At 44.6% G+C, this 19,171-nt stretch overlaps 1 protein-coding gene across 1 annotated transcript; it reads left to right on the forward strand.

The window, feature by feature from the left end:
* The first annotated feature begins 468 nt into the window (after positions 1–468).
* On the forward strand, positions 469–5,739 carry LOC101779857. The gene is made up of 7 exons (XM_004983843.3): positions 469–773; positions 1,604–2,170; positions 2,334–3,661; positions 3,748–3,826; positions 3,905–4,275; positions 5,043–5,141; positions 5,239–5,739. Exons 2-7 carry the CDS (start codon positions 1,609–1,611, stop codon positions 5,392–5,394), a joined length of 2,595 nt encoding a protein of 864 aa, XP_004983900.1. The 5' UTR covers positions 469–773; positions 1,604–1,608; the 3' UTR covers positions 5,395–5,739.
* Positions 5,740–19,171: the final 13,432 nt, after the last annotated feature.

Here is a 19,171-nt window from a genome sequence, read left to right on the forward strand (position 1 = left end):
ACAAATAATTGTTAACCGGGGCAAAGCATATTAAACCCAAGTATGGTATGGTTTCAGAGGGGCCAGGTTGGCAGAGGGCGTGTTCATATATGGTACAGTATATAATGGTGGATGGTGTGTAATCCAGAGATTTTGTTTTGTACTAAAGCAACTTTAGGCGTTGGACTACAATGTGCGTATGACAAAAGAAAACATCTGTGCTTCAAGATCCCTCAAAAATTATGTTCCAAGATTCCTTTGCTTGGCTATGTTTTTTCTCTTGTGCTGCGGTTGAATTACCAAGCCGTGAGATGCGAATTACCACCACTAGCTCTAGCTAGGGGCTAATTGCAAACCATGAGAACGCCCGTTCACATTCTCTATATAAGCAAAAGCGGCCCAGCGGCCCACCGCCGCAACCCCTGTTGGGCCGCCAGTTCCCCAGTTCCATCCACACCATCCTCTTCCTTCTTCCCCCGGCCGCCGCCAGTCGTCATCCCTCCCCAATACAAAGAACTCCAGAAGCGGGCTGCGACTGCACTTTCCCGCCCGCGCGCACATTGGCGCGAAATTTGGCCACCTACTTCCCGCCCTCACCCTCCGCGCGTCGCGGCAATAATACTTGCCACCCGTCTCCTTACCCTAAGCTTCCTTCTCTCTCCTCCCGACGAAACGCCGGGCTTCCCACGGTCAAGGACCCGAGCCCTCCTCCCCCATTGCGGCGGTGCCAAGAAGCCGGCATTCGGGGCGCTGTCTCCTCCTCCCTCGGTAGCCGCCGTTCGCTGCCATCCAAGGTCAGTACCTCCCGCTGAACACGCCGCCGCCGCCCTCTCTGTACTTTCGCTAGCTGCGGGCTGTTGTAGATCTATGTTTATCTTGGCATTTCCACGGGGAGAAATCGCAGATTTGTTAGTGGATTCGGCCGGATGAGCCGTGGCTAGGACTATCTGAGTTGTTATTGATTTGGGATGGTTGATGGTACCGGGGATTAGGGGAAGCAATCTCCGCTCGGGGTAAAAAAAAGGTGTTCGTTTTGGGTACTCATAATTGTCTTCTAGTTTTTGACGCTGAATGGCTCTGGGAGTACCTTAACGAGTACAGGGATGCAAAATCTGTCCTCTTCTTTTTAATCCCTGCAGAGTTCCGGGAGTTTCACTGCAGAGTGCTTGATTCACACGAGCCAGTGTGAACAGAAAGTGCATTTCTAAAATGGAATATGTGTGCTAGACTGTCTATTTAACATGCCATGTTACCCTGTGTTCATTCATTCATCCCTTGTGCTGGGTAGTGGAAGTCTGGTCCTTGATGTACAGCAGTGGCTTGTGTCTCACTCATTTCTTGTGTGCTTTATTGATTCATTCTTCTATGACACATACATACAGTTGATTAATAGAAGATCATGTACACGCATTCATGTATTGTTTCTGTGTTGTCTTGATAGGGTCACATCAGTGTTCCTGTTCTCTTATATCACATATTATGATTCTTTGTCAACATCATGTTTTGCTTGTTACATTAAGTTTTCTCATTCTTTTTAAGCAGTATCAGCATTTTAAGTGATGATATTCATGCATCTATGGAGCATGCACCTGATCATAATACTTGATTTTCTGCATTTCTACAGGAAACATGCCTGCTTCTGCTTCCACAAATCTTGATTCGGGTCCTCCTAGAAGATCTCCAAGGCTTAAGAAGATTCACATAATATATGATGAAGATTCTGACAGGGATTCTTCTACCTTTAAGCGGGTCAAAACTGAAGTAATTGATTCTGAAGAAATTGCCTCTCCTTCAACCTCAGAACTAAGTGTTGCTTCATTCAGTGACAAGGATGGTGAACAAGATTGTCATGATGTATCTCTCAAGGTTATCAGAGCTCAGTGTAAAGCCAAGAATCGGAAGACTTCAAAAATCACGTCGGAAAGATGTAGCATTGAACAATTTGATCTCGATAAGCCTCTTATTGCGTTGAAGCAGAAGAGGCCAAAAACATCTCCCGCTAAAGAAAATAGAAAGATGGAAGCATTAACATCTTCTCCATGTGCTGTAGAAGTGGAAGATACGACATCCAAGAGACACGATACTCTTAGCCCCACACAGAGCTCCCCATTCAAAGCGACGATGCATGACCCAACATTGGAAAAGCTTGGAAGGAGAGCTAAAGATCTGGAGCAGTCTAAGATTGCTATTAGTGAGTAACTAGCCTGTTCATACGAAATACATTTCTTATTTGTCCAAATTTCTCAGATGAATGTCTACAGATTTTTCTTCTTACTTCTGCAAATACTCTTTCTTGAAATAAACACTCTCTTTCAATCATGTGGATAACTGTTTTTTGTTTAATGCACTTCCAGAATGTACTGAAGAAATAGCTGGGGAGCAAATTTGTTGTGCTGAAGTGAAAAACACAGCTGGATCTCTAGTGAGCTGTGAAAAAACTGATATTCTGTGTGAAATAAAAATAGAAGATATGGATTGTTCTGAGGGATTTGGAACTTCCAGCTGTTCCATAAAGAACTCTGAGCGTTTATCTTTTGAGCTGCAACAGGAGCTAATGGAGGGTGATGAACGTATACCACAATCTTGTTTCATGAACCAACCAAATCAATTAGCCGATGTTTCTGATCATTCCTGTGAACAAACCTGCGGTGTCAAAGAAAACAGTTTTGATGACATCACAGCTGGAAAGGCAACTGAGATTGTTTCTTCGTTGGGTATCATAGATGAAGTGAGTAATCGTCAGAAAACATCTGAGAATGTATCTAATTCAGATGTGGATAAATCTTCTACTGGGAATGGATCTTTGGCTTGTTCTTTCAGTCAGTCTTGCCATGATTGTATAGATAATGATGAGTACTGGAATACAGGAGTTGCTCATGGGAATGAACCTGAAAGTGTAAAGATTTTGGAAGAGTTGTCTCCTATTGATGAGTCTAGCACGGATATGGTGTCTCTACCTAAGATGGTTGAATCTGATTTATGTGGAAGCACAGAAATGAATTGCACTTCACTTGAGGAGGTTGTCCAGATGCAGGGTGAGTGCCAATTGGATTCAGTAGTCTGCTGCGGTGTAAGACCAAAGCATATGTTACTAGATGCGGAAATTGGACATACAGTGGGTGATTATACATTTTCCTTTGACAAGACTCTTGACTTGACTCAGCCTATCAATTTTGTTGCACAAGATGGAAGGCTTGAAAGTATAGTATATGATGTTCTAAATAATCATGCACAGAGGATGACATCTGAAAATAGATCTTCTGTTGGACTTCCAGATACTGCTGTGATTCAGAGCACTGTTGTTGACTTCAACAGTAACTGTTCTGAAGACAAAAAGTCTTCAGATAATAAAATCTCACTTCTGGATAATGTGGAGTGGCCATTGAAGGATAAGTTACATTCTACAATACATTATGACATTTGTAGATCTGTTAATAATGAAGGACCAGAAGAATTAGTGCTTCAACATCAGTTATTCAAGTCTTGTACTGATAAGTTAAACCCTACCGGTGTCACGCCAGAGATCTCCAATGCTGAAGAATCACATAAATTATCTTCTGGAGCTCCAAATTCCTCTGTTACCTCTCTGGAAACTGATGGGCAAATTAAGAAGTCAGAATTTTTTATTGACGAAGAGTCAATTGAAGAACATGGTCCAAAGAAATTATTGTCCAAGAGAAAGGTCTGAACCATTCCTTCAGTAATGTTAGAGTACAAATGATGAACAAGATAGCCATACTAACATATTTCTCCTGTTTTTGTTTTCAGATTATGTCACCAACGTCTCAGGAAAAACTTTGCAATGCTCTGACTGGTATTGATTTGTGCGATGGAGTCCAAAGACTGAGTAAGCAATATTTGCTGTCTATGTTTCTAATATTTGTACAAAGATGAGTTATAATCATACTCTTTCTTATTGTTGCAGAGAGGAAAATTGTTATTGAAGATTGTGACAAAACTAGAATATCATTACCTCAGCCAGCACCCAAGCAAGACCGATCAATGTTCAGCACAGATAGGAGACTTAAGGGCAGGACTAACGTCTCCCCTACAAGCAAAGGAGTTCTCAAGTCAACAGGATCCCCACCTCATCAACAGACAACTTGTTCTTGCATGAGAAATTCATCAGTGGTCTTGGACACTGAGAAAGCTGTTGAGTTTTCTCAAAGACAGATGCATGATATAGAAAACATAGCTGCAAAACTTATAAGGAGCTTGAAGCACATGAAAAGTATAGTGGATGAAAGTTTGTCGTCAGAAGCATATTCTCTACTTCCTAATTCTAACATTGCTGAGGTGAGACATTCTTAAATTCTAAATTATAGTTGAGTTTGTTGCTCTCACAATGAATAGATAAGCACTTCTGCTTGTTGAAGTTTCACCATATTTTGAATTGTTTGCTAAAAAATGTAACTCCAGTAACATGATTGAAGATAGAAGCTTAATATAATTCCCACGACTGTTACTTTGATGATATTTCTTTAACCTTATAACCATGCATTAATTTGGCTGTCTTCATTTCTTTGCTGATATTTTCCATGACTAGTTTTTTTTCTTTTAATCTGGACTGTTTCTCATGGAAGTCAATTGTTGGCATGAAAAGACATACTTTGAGGGAATCCTAACAACAGTTTTTTCGGTCAAGTTTACATACTTGCACTATTTTGTACCATTAGTACCTGTTACTTTGTTATTACAGATGCAGATTTTCTCCTTAGATTAATTGCTGAAAGTGTTTCCACTAGGAGACTAGCCACGAATAAGGATTATGAAATGCCTGTGATACTGTTGGAATTGTTTGAAGTTAAATACCTTAACTGACCAGTAGATGTGGGCTGAAGCTTGGATTCCAAATGCTTTTATTCAAAATATTATTTCAATGAAAAGTGAAGTAGAAAACGCAGAACGGAGCATTTATATGTTTCTCTTTCAATTTATAAATTTCTTTCAAAAAAAAATGTTTACTTGTCCATTTGCTGACATACTGGTTTGAGCTTTGAAAGCAAAGCAACTCCAATCTTGCCATATGTTTGATTGATGTGGTGCAATGTTTCGATGGACAGATCAGAGCTGCCTCTGAAGATGCATTAGAAGTGGAGAAGACTACGAGGAAATGGTTGTCGATAATGAACAAAGACTGCAATCGCTTTTGTAAAATATTGGTTCGTCCCTATCCACTTTTAAGACTCCTAACTTTTTTTATATAGAAATTTGGTCTCTGACCTGATATTTCTTTCATGACTATGTTTTCAATTGCAGAGCCTAGCAAAGAAGAGCGCTGTTTCACATCCTGAAGTGCCAAGGAAACAAAGAAAGATAACTTTTGCAGATGAAACTGGAGGAACGCTTTGCCATGTTAAGGTTTTTAAGGAAGGACAAACCTCTCTTCTTTCTGAATGCCAGAGTGATCTATAAACATACTAAGATATTGTTGGCATCAAGAAATTTGATCGAGACAAGCAAGCTTGCTGACAATAGAATCAAACAAGCTGCTTAGTTGAACCAAAATAACCAGAAAGTGCTTCCATTTACTGTAGAATACAAATGGAATAGCTAGTGCATGTTGAACGAACATCTTGTAATTTGCTGTAAAGTGATTGATGGCGTTGTTGTGGCAACTAAGGTATTATGTATTATCCTTGTATGTTAAGAGTCCATGTAAAGCGGCGCTTATCATGATTGTTTGTTGAGGACACAAGTAGTATGTAAACAAGAATTGACCCATGTAATACAATTATGGTATTTTGTTGTTCCAAGATACTCCATCACAGAATATAAGTTTTTTTTAGTTTATCCTAATTCAAACTATACTAAGTTTGACCAAGTTCATAGTAATATTTATGATATCAAGTGAGCATCATTAGGTTAATTATAAAACATGTTTTATAGTTTGCTTTACTGTGGTAGATGTTGATGTTTTCTCTATAAAGTTGGCTACACTTGCAATAGTTTGGTTTAGGACAAATCTAGAAATTCTTATATTTTAGGACATGGGGAGCAGGTTTTTTTATGGAACTAGTTAGCACTTAGATTCGTGAGCAGCTGACTGTTTATTCGATATTCATGTAACCAGTTCTTTTGCAACATTATATATTGATAGATCAAAAGAAGATTTTTTTGGCCCAACCAAATAGCTTGTGGTTACTTGAACTCCGATCTTTCAGAGTCTAGATAAGCCACTTTGAAGTGGTTTATAAGCCAAGCCATTTTGTTTGCAGTCTAGTTTTTTGTTAACTGTCCGAATTCTAGATTGAAGTATTCTTATTGAGTGCTTCGGAACAAAGGAAGAACCTTTATAGTTCCTATTAAATTCCTATAGAATGGCTTGTTCTATAGGAATCTTGGAGGGAATCGAATGTGTGGTCTAACCTAATGGAACTTCCGTTCATGATCATATTTCTCGTCTGATCACGTGTTTTTCCCATTGCTTTATGCATGCTGTTTTCTTATGTTTTCCGTTCGCTTGGCCTCTTTTCTTTTAGGAAATAAGTAAAGCCCAAAATAAAAAACATCACAATTTTCAAACCAGGGCAAGCCTTCTTAACATGTACAACATAAATGCATGATAAACAATCAATGTTTTTTTCTTGTAACTCCGATTGCGTGTTAGGGCCCACTATGACCTTATTTCATTTCTCTTTCTTCGACCCATGCTCCTCCACTTGATTCCCTCTCATCAGAGTCTACAGTCCACCCCATGTCTCTCCCAATCTTGCATGTTCTTGTCCATCGTAATCTAGATCTATACTTGACAAGATCCATTGCATACTCATCTTCTTATCTTTCTTTTTTTCTCTATTATGTTTGTCATCTAGCACAAAGATACTGCAAAATTGTCGATGATGTCAAACCATTGCAAAGTGTGTTTTCTAAAACTTTAGGAAGTCTTCTTTATATATGGCCAAACAACCGGGCTTGGTCAGCCGCAACCTATGGCACGATTAAGGAACCGAGCTGTGCCATGCCACCCCATGGACTCACCTGGCGGCCCGGCATTAAGACAAGGAGAATTACCATGCCGTGCCAGCTTGGCCCCTCTCGCTGACCTCAATCTAAGGCCATGATTGCTCACTAATGTGGACCATGCCTGCTCATGTCAGCCTCTTGCTTCTCCCATTATATTCAATCATTGCCCAATGGGCATTGACACACAACTGGTTTCTTGTCTAGGTCTAGCAGTAGCAGTGGAAGCAGACGGACACTAGTGCATGGCAGGCATTGCGTGGTGCTGAGCCCGAGAGCACGAGGCACAACGCAACTGCGTGGCATGATGCGGAGCTCAGCCTGTGGTGCCACCAGCAAGAGGTGGACTCGTGCGTCGGCGGCAGCCTTCGCAAATGGTAAGAAACGTCCAAAATTGATGTAGATATCATCAAAACCCGGTGTAGTTATCCTTTCATAATAGGTAGTATTTCAAATCTTGCTTTGATAAGCTAAAATATTGTATTAAGGTTTAATCTCTCAAGAAGTGAGGAAAAGAAAGCACGCATTCATTCTTTCATATATTATGTATTTTACTTGAAAAATGACAATATTCCATACTAAACGGTTCGGATCCATAACTACGAATTCCAGTGCTTATTTGGTTTATTATAGAGGCGAAAAGAGAAAACTTGTCCCCAATAATTTGTTACATTTCTTCTTGGTACAGGAGGAGTTGACTCTCACTTGCGCACTAAAAAAGGCAGCCTTTTGAAGTAGACATTGAAAGCTTATATGATACTTGGAACTAATGACTACTAATCTTCTACTAATAGGTACTATAAAAGAGGGCACTTAAAAAAGGGTGGTATTTTCTAAGGAAGGGAAGACGGATAGGGAAAAAAAGTGATTTAAGAGAGAGATCACGAGAAAGGTTTAGGTGCTCCCGCGGGTTAGGGTGCTCCCGTGCTCCCAACCCGTCCATGCACCTCTAAATGTACATAAAAAATTCATACAAAAATATGAATGGAGACTCCTTGACGATCCGCAACTATTCATGGACTATTTCTCTTTTTTGTTTCCTCTTGCACAAATTTTTATTCATCATCAATTTTTGCATGATAGTAGAACATGTCGAGAAGTCTCCATTCATATTTTTGGATGAATTTTTTATGCATATTTAGAGGTGCATCCGCGGGTTGGGAGCACGGTAGCACCCCCAACCCGCGGGAGCACGTGAACCTTTCTCGAGAGATCACTCCACTAGTATTCAAAATATAAGGGCCTATTTGGTAGAGCTCCATCTGATTCTGATTCTCTATGGGAGTTGATTCTCTGAGAGAAATAATTCTGTGGCTGAAAGTGATTCTCTAGCATAAACTCTTAAAATCAGAATGGAGAATCACTTCATATAACCAGGAGAAGCTATTTTTTCCAGCTCTCAGCCTCTTAGTTCATTTCAGAGAATCACTCCACAGAATCAGCAGAGAATCACTTCTTTATAAAAAACTGTTTGGCAGAGCTTCTACTGGATTCAACAGAGAATCAGCTTTGGGAGTTCCGCCAAACGCACCCTAAGATTGAGGCAAAATCATAGTGAGATTATCTTGCCTCAGAGAGTGAACAAATAGCTTCTCCAACAATTAATGCTCTACAATTTTGGAATTTCCTTCACTAGTTTTGGGATCAGCTAAGAGTTTGTTTCTCACTCAATGAAACACTACCTAGGACACCCCTATGACCCTATGCCTGGCTGTAGTTCTTGCGCCCACTTGGCTGTGGTTCTTGCACCCACTGTGGTAATAGCTCATAAATGGCAGTTCCGACAAAAATGTGTTTTCTAGGATTATGTTAGTGATTTTGAATGGTTGTTGGATTGGATTCAGGACAAATTTTTTGTTAAGAGGGTACTGTTTGGCCAAAGAAAAAACCACTTGCTGACACGATTGTCTCTTTATATAGATGAAGTCATCCATCCGTCTAGTCTCAGGCTAGGGCTAGAGGTCCAGCATAAGAATACAAACTAAAAAAAGGTGAAGCTACCATTTAACGAACGCAATGCAAGCACTCTCCATCTAGTGTGTCTTGGTGTGTTCTAATAATGCCTCGAGCAATGATGGGAGAGTGTCATGTGATGCACATCGTCTTCTTTTCCTGGTATAGCAGGGGGGGGGGGGCGAGCCTGTACTAGTTATATATCCCAAAGTCTAAACCTCAACCTTGATCTAATGGTCACTCTCAATCTCCTCAAACAAGACATCAGTCCCCCCAACCCCATACTCGTTCGGTTTTCATCCTCGCTAGCATCCACGTCAGTGCCCGAACGTCCTAGTCAGATCGTGCAGCATCAAGTCACTTTCCCCTTCACGCCGGCGGTCATTCACCCTTCGCGTTAGGCCTCGGTTCTCGCAGCATCCCTTTGACCCTGATTCTACATCATGCCAAAGCAAATGCCTTTGCTCTATTCAACTGCCTCTTCTCCATTCAGCTACCTTTTTGGTAGGAACAAGCATTAGCTTCAACTGACCCTTGCCTCTGAAATGGAAGCTCTCAGTTTTGCATTCTTATTGTTTAGAGCCCAAACATTGTCTGTCGAAGCAATCAATAGTTGCCTCAGAAAAGAGGTGGTGCTGTAATCAAATGACAACAAAAAAATCAAAGCCCCTAAATTGCACAACCTGGCCAAATCAGCCTGCCGATCTATAGAAAAATATCAAACAAATCAACACCATCTCAAAAACTAACCTGGGGTCTCATGCATCTGTAGCACCTCTTTCTAGGGTTTAGCTCACTCCAAGAAATAATCCCTCTCGGTGCCTTCTTCTCCTGTAATCAAAGAAATGGGTGGCCGCTCCTTGTAAGGAATAAGGGACCAAGAGATCCCCTCATCTCCGACGCTGTGGATCGATGATGAGCTCGACTTAGATAAGCCCCCGCTCCTCGGGCTAGCCATCTCCCTCCGCAAACCTCGCCAAGAGGATGGGCCGGTGGCTGGGGCTGCAACTTATTTTGATGTGAGAGACAGAGAGAGGAGAAAGAGGAGAAGAGAACCACCAACAAAGATAAACGGGGTAGGGGAGTCTTTTTAATCGGTTCTCTTTTTGTCTCTTTGCCAACGTGGATGCCAAAAATAGACTGGTATGGGTTAGGGGTCTAATGTCTGGTTTGAGGAGATAGAGGGTGTATATTAGACAGTTTCATATATCAATGTTGAGTCTTAGACTTTGGGTAGGATTCAGGGTGGTAATGTGAACTTATTCCTAAATGAAAAGAGGTATACATAGTCGAGAACAAAAAAGATAAAAAAACTATATTAAAGGATCTAGCCGTTGTACTATTTTGGAAAATATTCCTTCTTTGCTCTATGGTTAACCATAGTAAATTTATGCTTGAAGAACTCTTGACATCTTGGAATTGATGGGCTTCATTACCACCTCCATGGAGCTGCTATTTGCCTTCTAAGGGACCGTATAATATCATATCTAGATAAATTGTCTTTTTTATAAGACTAAGGGCATATTTGATCCCACCAACTAAAATTTAGCTGGCTCAACTTTAGCTGAGATCATGTTTGGATCCCTAGCTAAAATTTAGTTATTGTCTTACCTACCACCCAGCTAAAGTTTAGTTGTTTAGCTAGGTGCTCCCAGCTTGACAGCTAAACTTTAGCTAATGGGATCCAAACACGGTCTAGATAAGTCTTAACCAAGTTTATAGTATTCCAACATTGTTTGGCAAAGGGACATAAAATAAATAGATGCTGCACTCTTTCATCCACACCGCTTGGGAAAAGACATGCATAGATTTGTTGATCCATAGTTTTTCTTCTTAGTAGTAAGTATCTAATGTTCAATATGTCCTTGAGCAAAAGCCAAAAGAAGATTTTATGTTTTTCTAAAAGAACCATCCCAAAGCCAACAATAAACCGGGGAAACGTCATGCCCTTGGATAATTTTATATGTCTTACTATAACTACAATATCCATTACCTCAGATGTAGGACCATGTATCTTCTGAGTGGGCATATGCATTGAATCAAGATGACTTCATAAAAGAGAGTATTTCTCCAAAGCTTCAGTTGACAGTGGCAGGTGAAAAAGTGAATGGAATTGTTGGGACTGATGGTGCTCTCATGAGGGATATGTTCTTGTTGTCTGCAAGAGATAAAAGCTTTGGGTATAGTAGGCAAGCTTTGGCACTAGGCCTGGCCCATACCATAGGACATTCCATAGAGAAATTGATCTCCCATTACCTGGCTATGGTAGAACAGTGCCTTTGTAAAGGTCCAGCAATTTGAGGATATCTCTTCATGAAAGGGACCTTTTTTTAGGCAAACCATGGAGCTTACCATTTGAGTAATAACTACTCCAAATCAGATGGACCCATGGTAAATTTCATGATTGAAAAACTTGTGTAGTTTATTTAGTAGGAGAGCATCATTTTGAGCTTTGAGATTAATGACACCCAATCCCTCTTCATCTTTTGGCAAACAGACCATCTTTCAGGCAACCTTTGGTTGTTTTTTTGGCATTAAGATCAAAGTCTCACCATAATTAGTGCCTTTTGTATTTATCTAATTGTTTGCTAACAATTGCATGGAGTTTCACAATGCACATTAAAAAGGTTGGAAAAGAGCTGATAACAGAGTTTTCCAAACTTAGTTGCCTCGTTGTGAAAGAAGATTTGAAGTGACTAACGACCTATTTTCACACCTTTTGATAAGAGGCCGGCAAGAAGTCTTTTGGAATGCTGGCTTTGTGAGTAATAAGTGAATATTAGAATGAAAGAATTTGGTGTGTTACCATCACCTTTGACCCACTTGATTGTGCCCCTTTATTTCCAATATATCTTTTGTTGATTTCACAGGGATATTAGATATTTATTAAGAGAATATCTGAAGTTCCATTCAAAGCAAGATCCTTTGTAGTCTTCCAAAGTGTCAAAGAATTCAATAACAGGTTTAACCTTTGACGTAGAATTATCCAAACTTGATATAGTAGCCCCCTAGGATTTAAGAACTCTCCTAAGATTTATTTTTTGAACGATGCACATTTGCCTTTCCATACAAATCAATGCAATATCCGGTATGGAGCCAAAAAGCATTCTACTCTATATTTCTTACTCCAGGCTCACATCCAGTGGGAATTAAGCCATTAAGTAGACCAATTTTCTTAGCTTGATCTTTGTGCTCTTGACATAGGATGCTTCATTGGTTGATCTAGCACCATACCCTTTTTATGAAAATCATTCATTCCCACTCTCTGCCCTTCTAAAAAGACATTGATACAGAAATATACACTACTAGCTACTTTTGTTTTGTGGATGGGTTAAAATAAAAAATTAGGAGAGTAGTGCTTAATCAACGCCCAGCTGACTTGGAATGGATACTGCTAGCTCCGATCCAGGTCTGTATTCCAATACCATTGAAGAAGTTCCTGGTAAATGAAAACGATTACGCCCACACGAGGTTTGGCAATAAGTGATTGTCTGATAATGAGCAACTTACTTTTTCCTTTTGTTGTACCTAAATCTTTCACTCTTCTAGAAAATTGGACTGGGTTTCTTTATCAATCACTCTTTTCCTCATGAGTATAGAATTGGACTGAGTTGAATATAGGGATGATCCTCTTGTCGTAAGATCCTTATGTTCAATCACAGTCATATTCTTTTTATGCACCCGACACATAGTAATTAAGATTTTCAGTGGCAACCCTAGACAAGGAATGTCTATGTTGGTGGTTAGAAAATGCCCAAACAGTAGAGGGTGGCTCTAGAACAAGAGCACTTGTCCAGAGAGCTTCTAGGAGACTGAGTGGCTAGAGTGTTGTGTCTTGAATGAGTTCATTACTCTCCTATTTATAGCCCCAGGGGATGGGACCTTTTCGAGCAAAGGACCCCCGTGCCCCTAGTACGGCTCCCATGGAGCCAATCCCACTGGGATACGGCGCCAAAGGTAGGGAGGTCAAAGACCCCTCCAGGTACGGAGGACCCTTGTACCTAGGGCCAACATGGCGGCTCCTTTCCGTATGGGGGGTGGGCGTGGCAGTCCCCATACTTAGGGTTGATGCTAGGGTCATCTTTTTACTTTGAAAGATGCCTAAAGCAACGATTCTCCTCCCAAGGATCTAATCCGGGGCTCGACTGGAGCCCCCATTTCACTGCCTCTCCCATACGAACGATGCCTTCAGAAGGGGGCTGGAGGTCTACGGAAGGCCCTCGAGCGTCGCAGACGGGGCTTTCACCCTTCTTGCGGTTCCGTTTATAGTCTGGGGAATTCGGGTTTCTACAACCAGCTCCCGTACGCTGGCTAGCTTCGGGGGACCTCCGTGGGTTTTAGAGCCCCTTTCTCCTCCTGTTTCCGTGGCCTCCCGCCTTCCTAGCCTTCATGACCCGAGGGGGCGAGGAAAATATAGGACGTTCTTCCTGCGAGGAGAGGAGCCTCTGAGCCTCTGGAAGCGTTCCGATGGGAAACTATCTCTCCTGGAGGGGAGCCTTCGTGGTGCTTCACATGGCCGGGTGCGACCACCTTCGAGCGGCCAAGGAGAAGATCTGGGCCAATGAGAAGATCCGGGGCATCCCCAGCGACGTGGCGGTGCTTGTGGAACGGATTCGGGCCATGAAGTCTGCCTCCCGAGCCTTCGGGATTACTGCCTGGACCGTGGACTTGCCCTAGATCCCACCTTGGTGATGGCGGAAGCTCACGCCATTTCGATGGCCAATGCGGGGGAGAGCACCGGTAGGGCCAAGGGTGCGGCAGGGAATGAGAGCATTCAGAGTGATTCCCAGGTTTGAACTCTTCCCTGGCTAGCCTCTCGAGGCTTAGGCGCCCCGGGCCCACCTTTTGTTAGTTTCTCTTTTGCTAGTTTTCTCTGCCCCGCAAGTTCTTTCACTTGTAAAGAGAAAAAGCTCTAGGATTGTAATGAAGTCTTTTTGATTAATGAAGAAGGATGTTTGCATTATCCCACAAATCCATCATTGCTTATTGGGGACCTCTCCCCCTTTTCCTTTTCAGCCCGTGCAACATGGTCGGAAGGCTTCCGCTATGAGGGGACTGCCTCCGCATGGGAAACCCCACTCGAAACGAGGGTTCCCCGACCATCTTGGGGTCTAGGCTATGCCCCTTCCGAAGGTTTTTCCAGAGGCGCTCCTCTCTAGGAGGGTTCTAGTTAAAGGCTCTTTCGTCCAGGATTCGTCAGACTGGCTGGAGAGGCAGGAACCCGTGCCCGGTTGCCAGAGGCATCCCGAGGAAGATTTTCCACTTTCATCGAGAAATGTGGCCGCCTCTCCAACCAGCTAAAGCCAGATTGGCTTTCCCAATTGCCGTCCTCCTCATTTGGGGGGCTTAGATTCTTCCGTGCACCCCTCGTCCTCCCTCTCGGCTGGGGGTGCTAGTCAGGACACCCCCATTCGTGGGGCCGCTCGGCATGCGCCTTCGTCTCCCTCCGTGGAAGAGGCGGGTTTTCCTATTGGCCATTCTTCTGAGTTTGAGGTGTAATATTTTTCTTCTAATATTAATAAAAGATTTTATTCTTATTTTCTCTGGGAATCCTCCTGGATCACTTTTGGGATTATGCTACGCTATGGCGGGGAGCTAGTAGCTAGGGTGTATGCCCCGATCCCCCTCCCTTATTTTCAGAAGGGAGCTAGGAGGGTGCCTTGTTAACTTTATTTATCTTCATAGGATACGAGTCCCCTGATCTTCTCTACGGCTTCGCGCCCTGAGTGATTTTCTGCGGCGGAGAAAGGTAAACGGGAAGCTTCGGAAGCCTCAACTCCTTTGTCGTCATCTGGGGGCTGGTCGGAACAAGACGTTCACGAGGCCAACCCGCAAGTGGAGATGGACGTGGCTCTTGCTAGACGCCTGGCCACCGAGGAGGTTCTGGGCAGCGGTGTTCCTTCGGAGGATGTTGACGCAGTAGCTTCTCAACATGCCGCCTAGTAGGCCTTTTCCGTGGACCTCGGGCCTAAAGCTGCTGTCGGGGAGTCTTCGTTGCGGTTGTCCCATCGCCTCCCCAGCGACGATCCTCCGGTAGACGGCTCGTGCCGTGTTCTGGGGCGTGTGCCCGTGGCTGTGCTATCCTTAGCTTCTTAGACTATCTTAACTAGGGTGACCTAGGTTAGCTGGTCCCACCTCCGGTGCTGTACCTAGGCCATTGTCATGTCAAGAACGTCGCAGCAAAATCATTATAGTGCAAAGACCAATTTGTGATTAGTTTTTTTTCGGATTGTGACCGCGCCTTTTGGAAGTGCCATGCCTCTGGTTGTATTTAAGTTTTCATTTCACTAGGTTGTCCTACTTTTGAGTATGAGCAGGTTGCCTGGCCCTATATCGGTACCCGAGGGCCTTAGCCCTTAGCCGCCCAATGTGACTCATCAGAAGGCAATCGCTTCCAGAGAGGAGCAGGCGTGCGTAGCTACGCCGGCGCTTGAGGACCTCAGCCCTTAGCCGCCCAACGCGACTCGTCAAAAAGCATCACTTTCGGAAAGGAGTGGGTGTCTGGTGCTTTGCCGGCGCTCGAGGTCCTCAGCCCTTAGCCGCCCAATGCAGCTCGTCAGAAAGCATCGCTTTCGGAAAGGAGTGGGCATGCGGTGCTACATCGGCGCTCGAGGGCCTCAGCCCTTAGCTGCCCAATGTGGCTCGTCGGAAACCATCGCTTTCGGAAAGGAATGAGCGTGCGGTGCTACACCGGCGCTCGAGGACCTCAGCCCTTAGCCGCTTGATGCAGCTCGTCGGAAAGCATCGCTTTCGGAAAGGAGCGGGCGTGTGTTGCTATGGCGGGACTCGAAGGCCTCAGCCCTTATTGCTTCTGGAAAAGGAGTAGGCATGCAGTGCTACACCAGCGCTCAAGGGCCTCAGCCCTTAGCCGTCCAATGCAGCTCGTCAGAAAGCATCGCTTCTGGAAAGGAGTGGGCGTGCGGTACTACAATGGCGCTCGAGGGCCTCTGTCCTTAGCCACCCAATGCAACTCATCGGAAAGCATCGCTTCCGGAAAGGGGCGGGCATGCGGTGCTACACTGGCGCTTGAGGGCCTCAACCCTTAGCCACCCCATGCGGCTCGTCGGAAAGCATCGCTTTCTGAAAGGAGCGGGTGTGCGGTGCTACGCCGGCGCTCAAGGACCTCATCCTTTAGCCACCCAATGCAACTCATCCGAAAGCATCACTTCTAGAAATGAGCAGGCGTGCGGTGCTACACTGGTGCTCAAGGGCCTCAGCCCTTAGTCGCCCAATGCAGCTCATTAGAAAGCATCACTTCCTGAAAGGAGCAGGTGTGCGGTGCTACGCCGGCGCTTGAGGGCCTTAGCCGTTAGCCGCCCAATGCGACTCATTGGAAACCATCGCTTCTAGAAAGGAGCGGCAAGGCACAGTCAAGCCGAAACCACTTCACTAATACGATGACTGGGACGGTAGCCCTTACAACATGATGATGCCCTACCTCTTGGCAGCGGCTAGAAGATGCCGCTGGTAGCTAAACGATAGAAGATTCACCGTGCTACCCTAGCGGTTAGCTTGCGAATGGAGAACAAGGGAAAAAAAACATATTGCAAACAAATTTCAGCTATGAAGAGAGAAATAAAAAACTCACGGTGACGATTGCCTTTCGTCCAGGGGTGGGCCGTGTGCAGGCCTGACCTATCTTGCCCAGGCTCTGGGGTAGTACTGAATGAGGAAGTACGCATTCCATGTGTGGGGGTCTTTCTCTCCGTCCGGGAAAGTCAGGCGGTAGCTTCCTAGGCGGTTGCTTGCAGTGACGATGAAAGGTCCTTCCCACTTGTTCTCGAACTTGCCCAAAGTGTCAGAATTCCTCCGACAACGTAGGACCAGGTTCCCTTTGGTGAATGCGTGGTTTCGCATCGTCTTGTCGTGCCAGGTTCTCGTCTCCACCTGGTACTTCTCGAGGTTGGCCACAGCTTGTATTCGCGTTTCCTCCAGCAGTTCCTTGGTGACTGCCTCCTCTCCTTCTTCTGTTTGGTGCGTGACCAGGAGGGAGCTGCACGATGCTTCCTCTGGGGTCATGGCCTCCTCCCCAAACAGAAGCTAGAAAGGGGTGAAACCGGTAGGGCGCGACGCAGAGGTGCGATGAGCCCACAAGATATTTGGGAGCTCATCAGCCCACATGCCTTTAAGTTCACTGAAGCTGTGCTTGCTCATCACCGTGAAGATGCTGCCGTTGGCACGCTCACATGCGCCGTTGGATTGCAGGTGATACACCGAGCCGAAGGAGACCTTCATGCCCAGGTCTTCACAGTAGCTTCGGAATCGCTTGGAATCAAACTGCTTTCCGTTGTCCATTGTGACCTCCCATGGCACCCCGAAGCGGCAGACGGTGTTCTTCTAGAAGAATTTGATGATGTTGGCGGAGTTGATCGTGGTGACAGGTTCCGCCCCCAGCCACTTGGAGAAATATTCCACGGCTACCATAGCAAAGAGGACCCTGTTGGAGGTATGCCCTAGAGGCAATCATAGAGATGATGATATTTCATTTGTATCCATGATTTGTATATTGTGTTCATTGAATATCCATTAAAGGCTACTTGAATTGATTTGCAATTATGTGAATTGTATGTGAAACTCTTTACTTGTATGGTTATTCTAAAGTTGTCCTGTGGCGGAACCACCTCGGATTAGCTTGATTAAACAGGGTTAAGCCGCCTAACATGCGACACTCCTGCCTAACTCGAGCTAACACGAAGTGCCGTCGGATTTCATCCGATTTAACCACTTAAACAGGATCGAGTTTAGCAAACCCACACGAAGGTGAGCGGTTACAGAGAATACAACAAGTCCACCGAGTTGAACAAGTTTTACCCATTTAGTTCGGCCATAAGATCAAACATCAGAGTTTTACAAGATTTCCAGAAAAATAACAGAGAAACACTAGCGGAAGACTTCGTCGGGGTCGGATGTCCGGGCGAGGCCAGCCAGAACATCACTGAGTCCTCTCCTCGCCGTCCGAGGAGGGGTCCCACTCGACCGTCCAGCCTGGCGGGAGCTGGGGCAGCCAAGCACCAACCAGAGAGGGGTCGGACGCAGCAACTTCACCTGAAAACAGAAGCCACAACAAGGCTGAGCTACTAAGCTCAACAAGACTTAACCTATAGGAGTAAGGGCTACTCCTCCTTCTAGACATGCAAGCTGTTTGGCTGAGGGGTTTGTTTGCCAAAAGCACTAAGTAACCCTATTTCAGTTTTTAGCTCTGGTTCTATGTTCATTTACCAGTCTAGGTTGTGCAACCTATTCTAAGCATTCATAGAGCCAAACAAGATGTGAAGGTATAACAACAACATTGCCATCATCAGATTCCTCATTTACTCAGGGTGACATAGCGATCAAGCAATCTCAAACTGTGAGAGGCAGACGAATCGATTCGAGTTCTTTAACCATGCATGGTGAACCTAGCCTCACGACATCCGCGCACCCGGAGGTCGCTTCCTGTGTCGGCCTTCCCCATCAATCCCCTAACCCGTGTCGGGCCCATTTCCTTTGGTGCAAGGTTCCACAGACCCGGCCTCTGCCGTTCTGTGACCACACATTGCCACCACGTGCAACAACCAGCAGGGGAAACTCCGTTCCAAGAACAATGGGGCGACCGCTCACGTCTAGGTTCAATCCGGTACTAGGCTTCCTCATCCCATACTAAGTATGAGGCTAGTACTTTCAAACACTTGATCACGAACACCACCACTGTCGGGCCTTAGCAAGATTTCGTAGACAGACGGGGCGACCATCTGACCACCAAAGAGTTACCCAAAACCCTGCCCCGTCCATCGTCCTTATAGTTATAACAGGAGAGTAAACATGCAACTCCTATAACTCGCGAGTGACAGGAAATCACCCGACTTTTACCGTTTTCCTAGTTAAGCAATGCAGCTACTCGGTCCAACAGCTAGTGCTCAGATCATGGGTCGCTGAGTCATGCATCTAGGGTTTCACACAACTCCTATACGTAAATGCACAAGCATGATACAGAAGGCATGCGCAAGTCTGGTAAAACACATAGGACTTTCATGCAACCGGGGCTTGCCTTCAAGCAAGGAGGACGGGAACTGCTCAACTTCGGGGGCGACTCCGGCTTCGGAGGGCAGGAGCTCGGCTACAGCTTCTTCTTCTGGCGCCGGGTGAAGCTCGTAGAAACCGTCGGCGAGGTGCAGCTCTACACGAATGCAATGCAAGGGTTAGCTTAGACGGTTACTTCAACAGCAACACTGGCTCGCCTGAGCCCAGAAAAAACTCGCGACAAAGAGCAGGAGGTGATGGTGGTTCGAGAGCTGAT

Source organism: Setaria italica, chromosome IX, assembly GCF_000263155.2.
Source record: "Setaria italica strain Yugu1 chromosome IX, Setaria_italica_v2.0, whole genome shotgun sequence".
NCBI lineage: Eukaryota > Viridiplantae > Streptophyta > Magnoliopsida > Poales > Poaceae > Setaria > Setaria italica.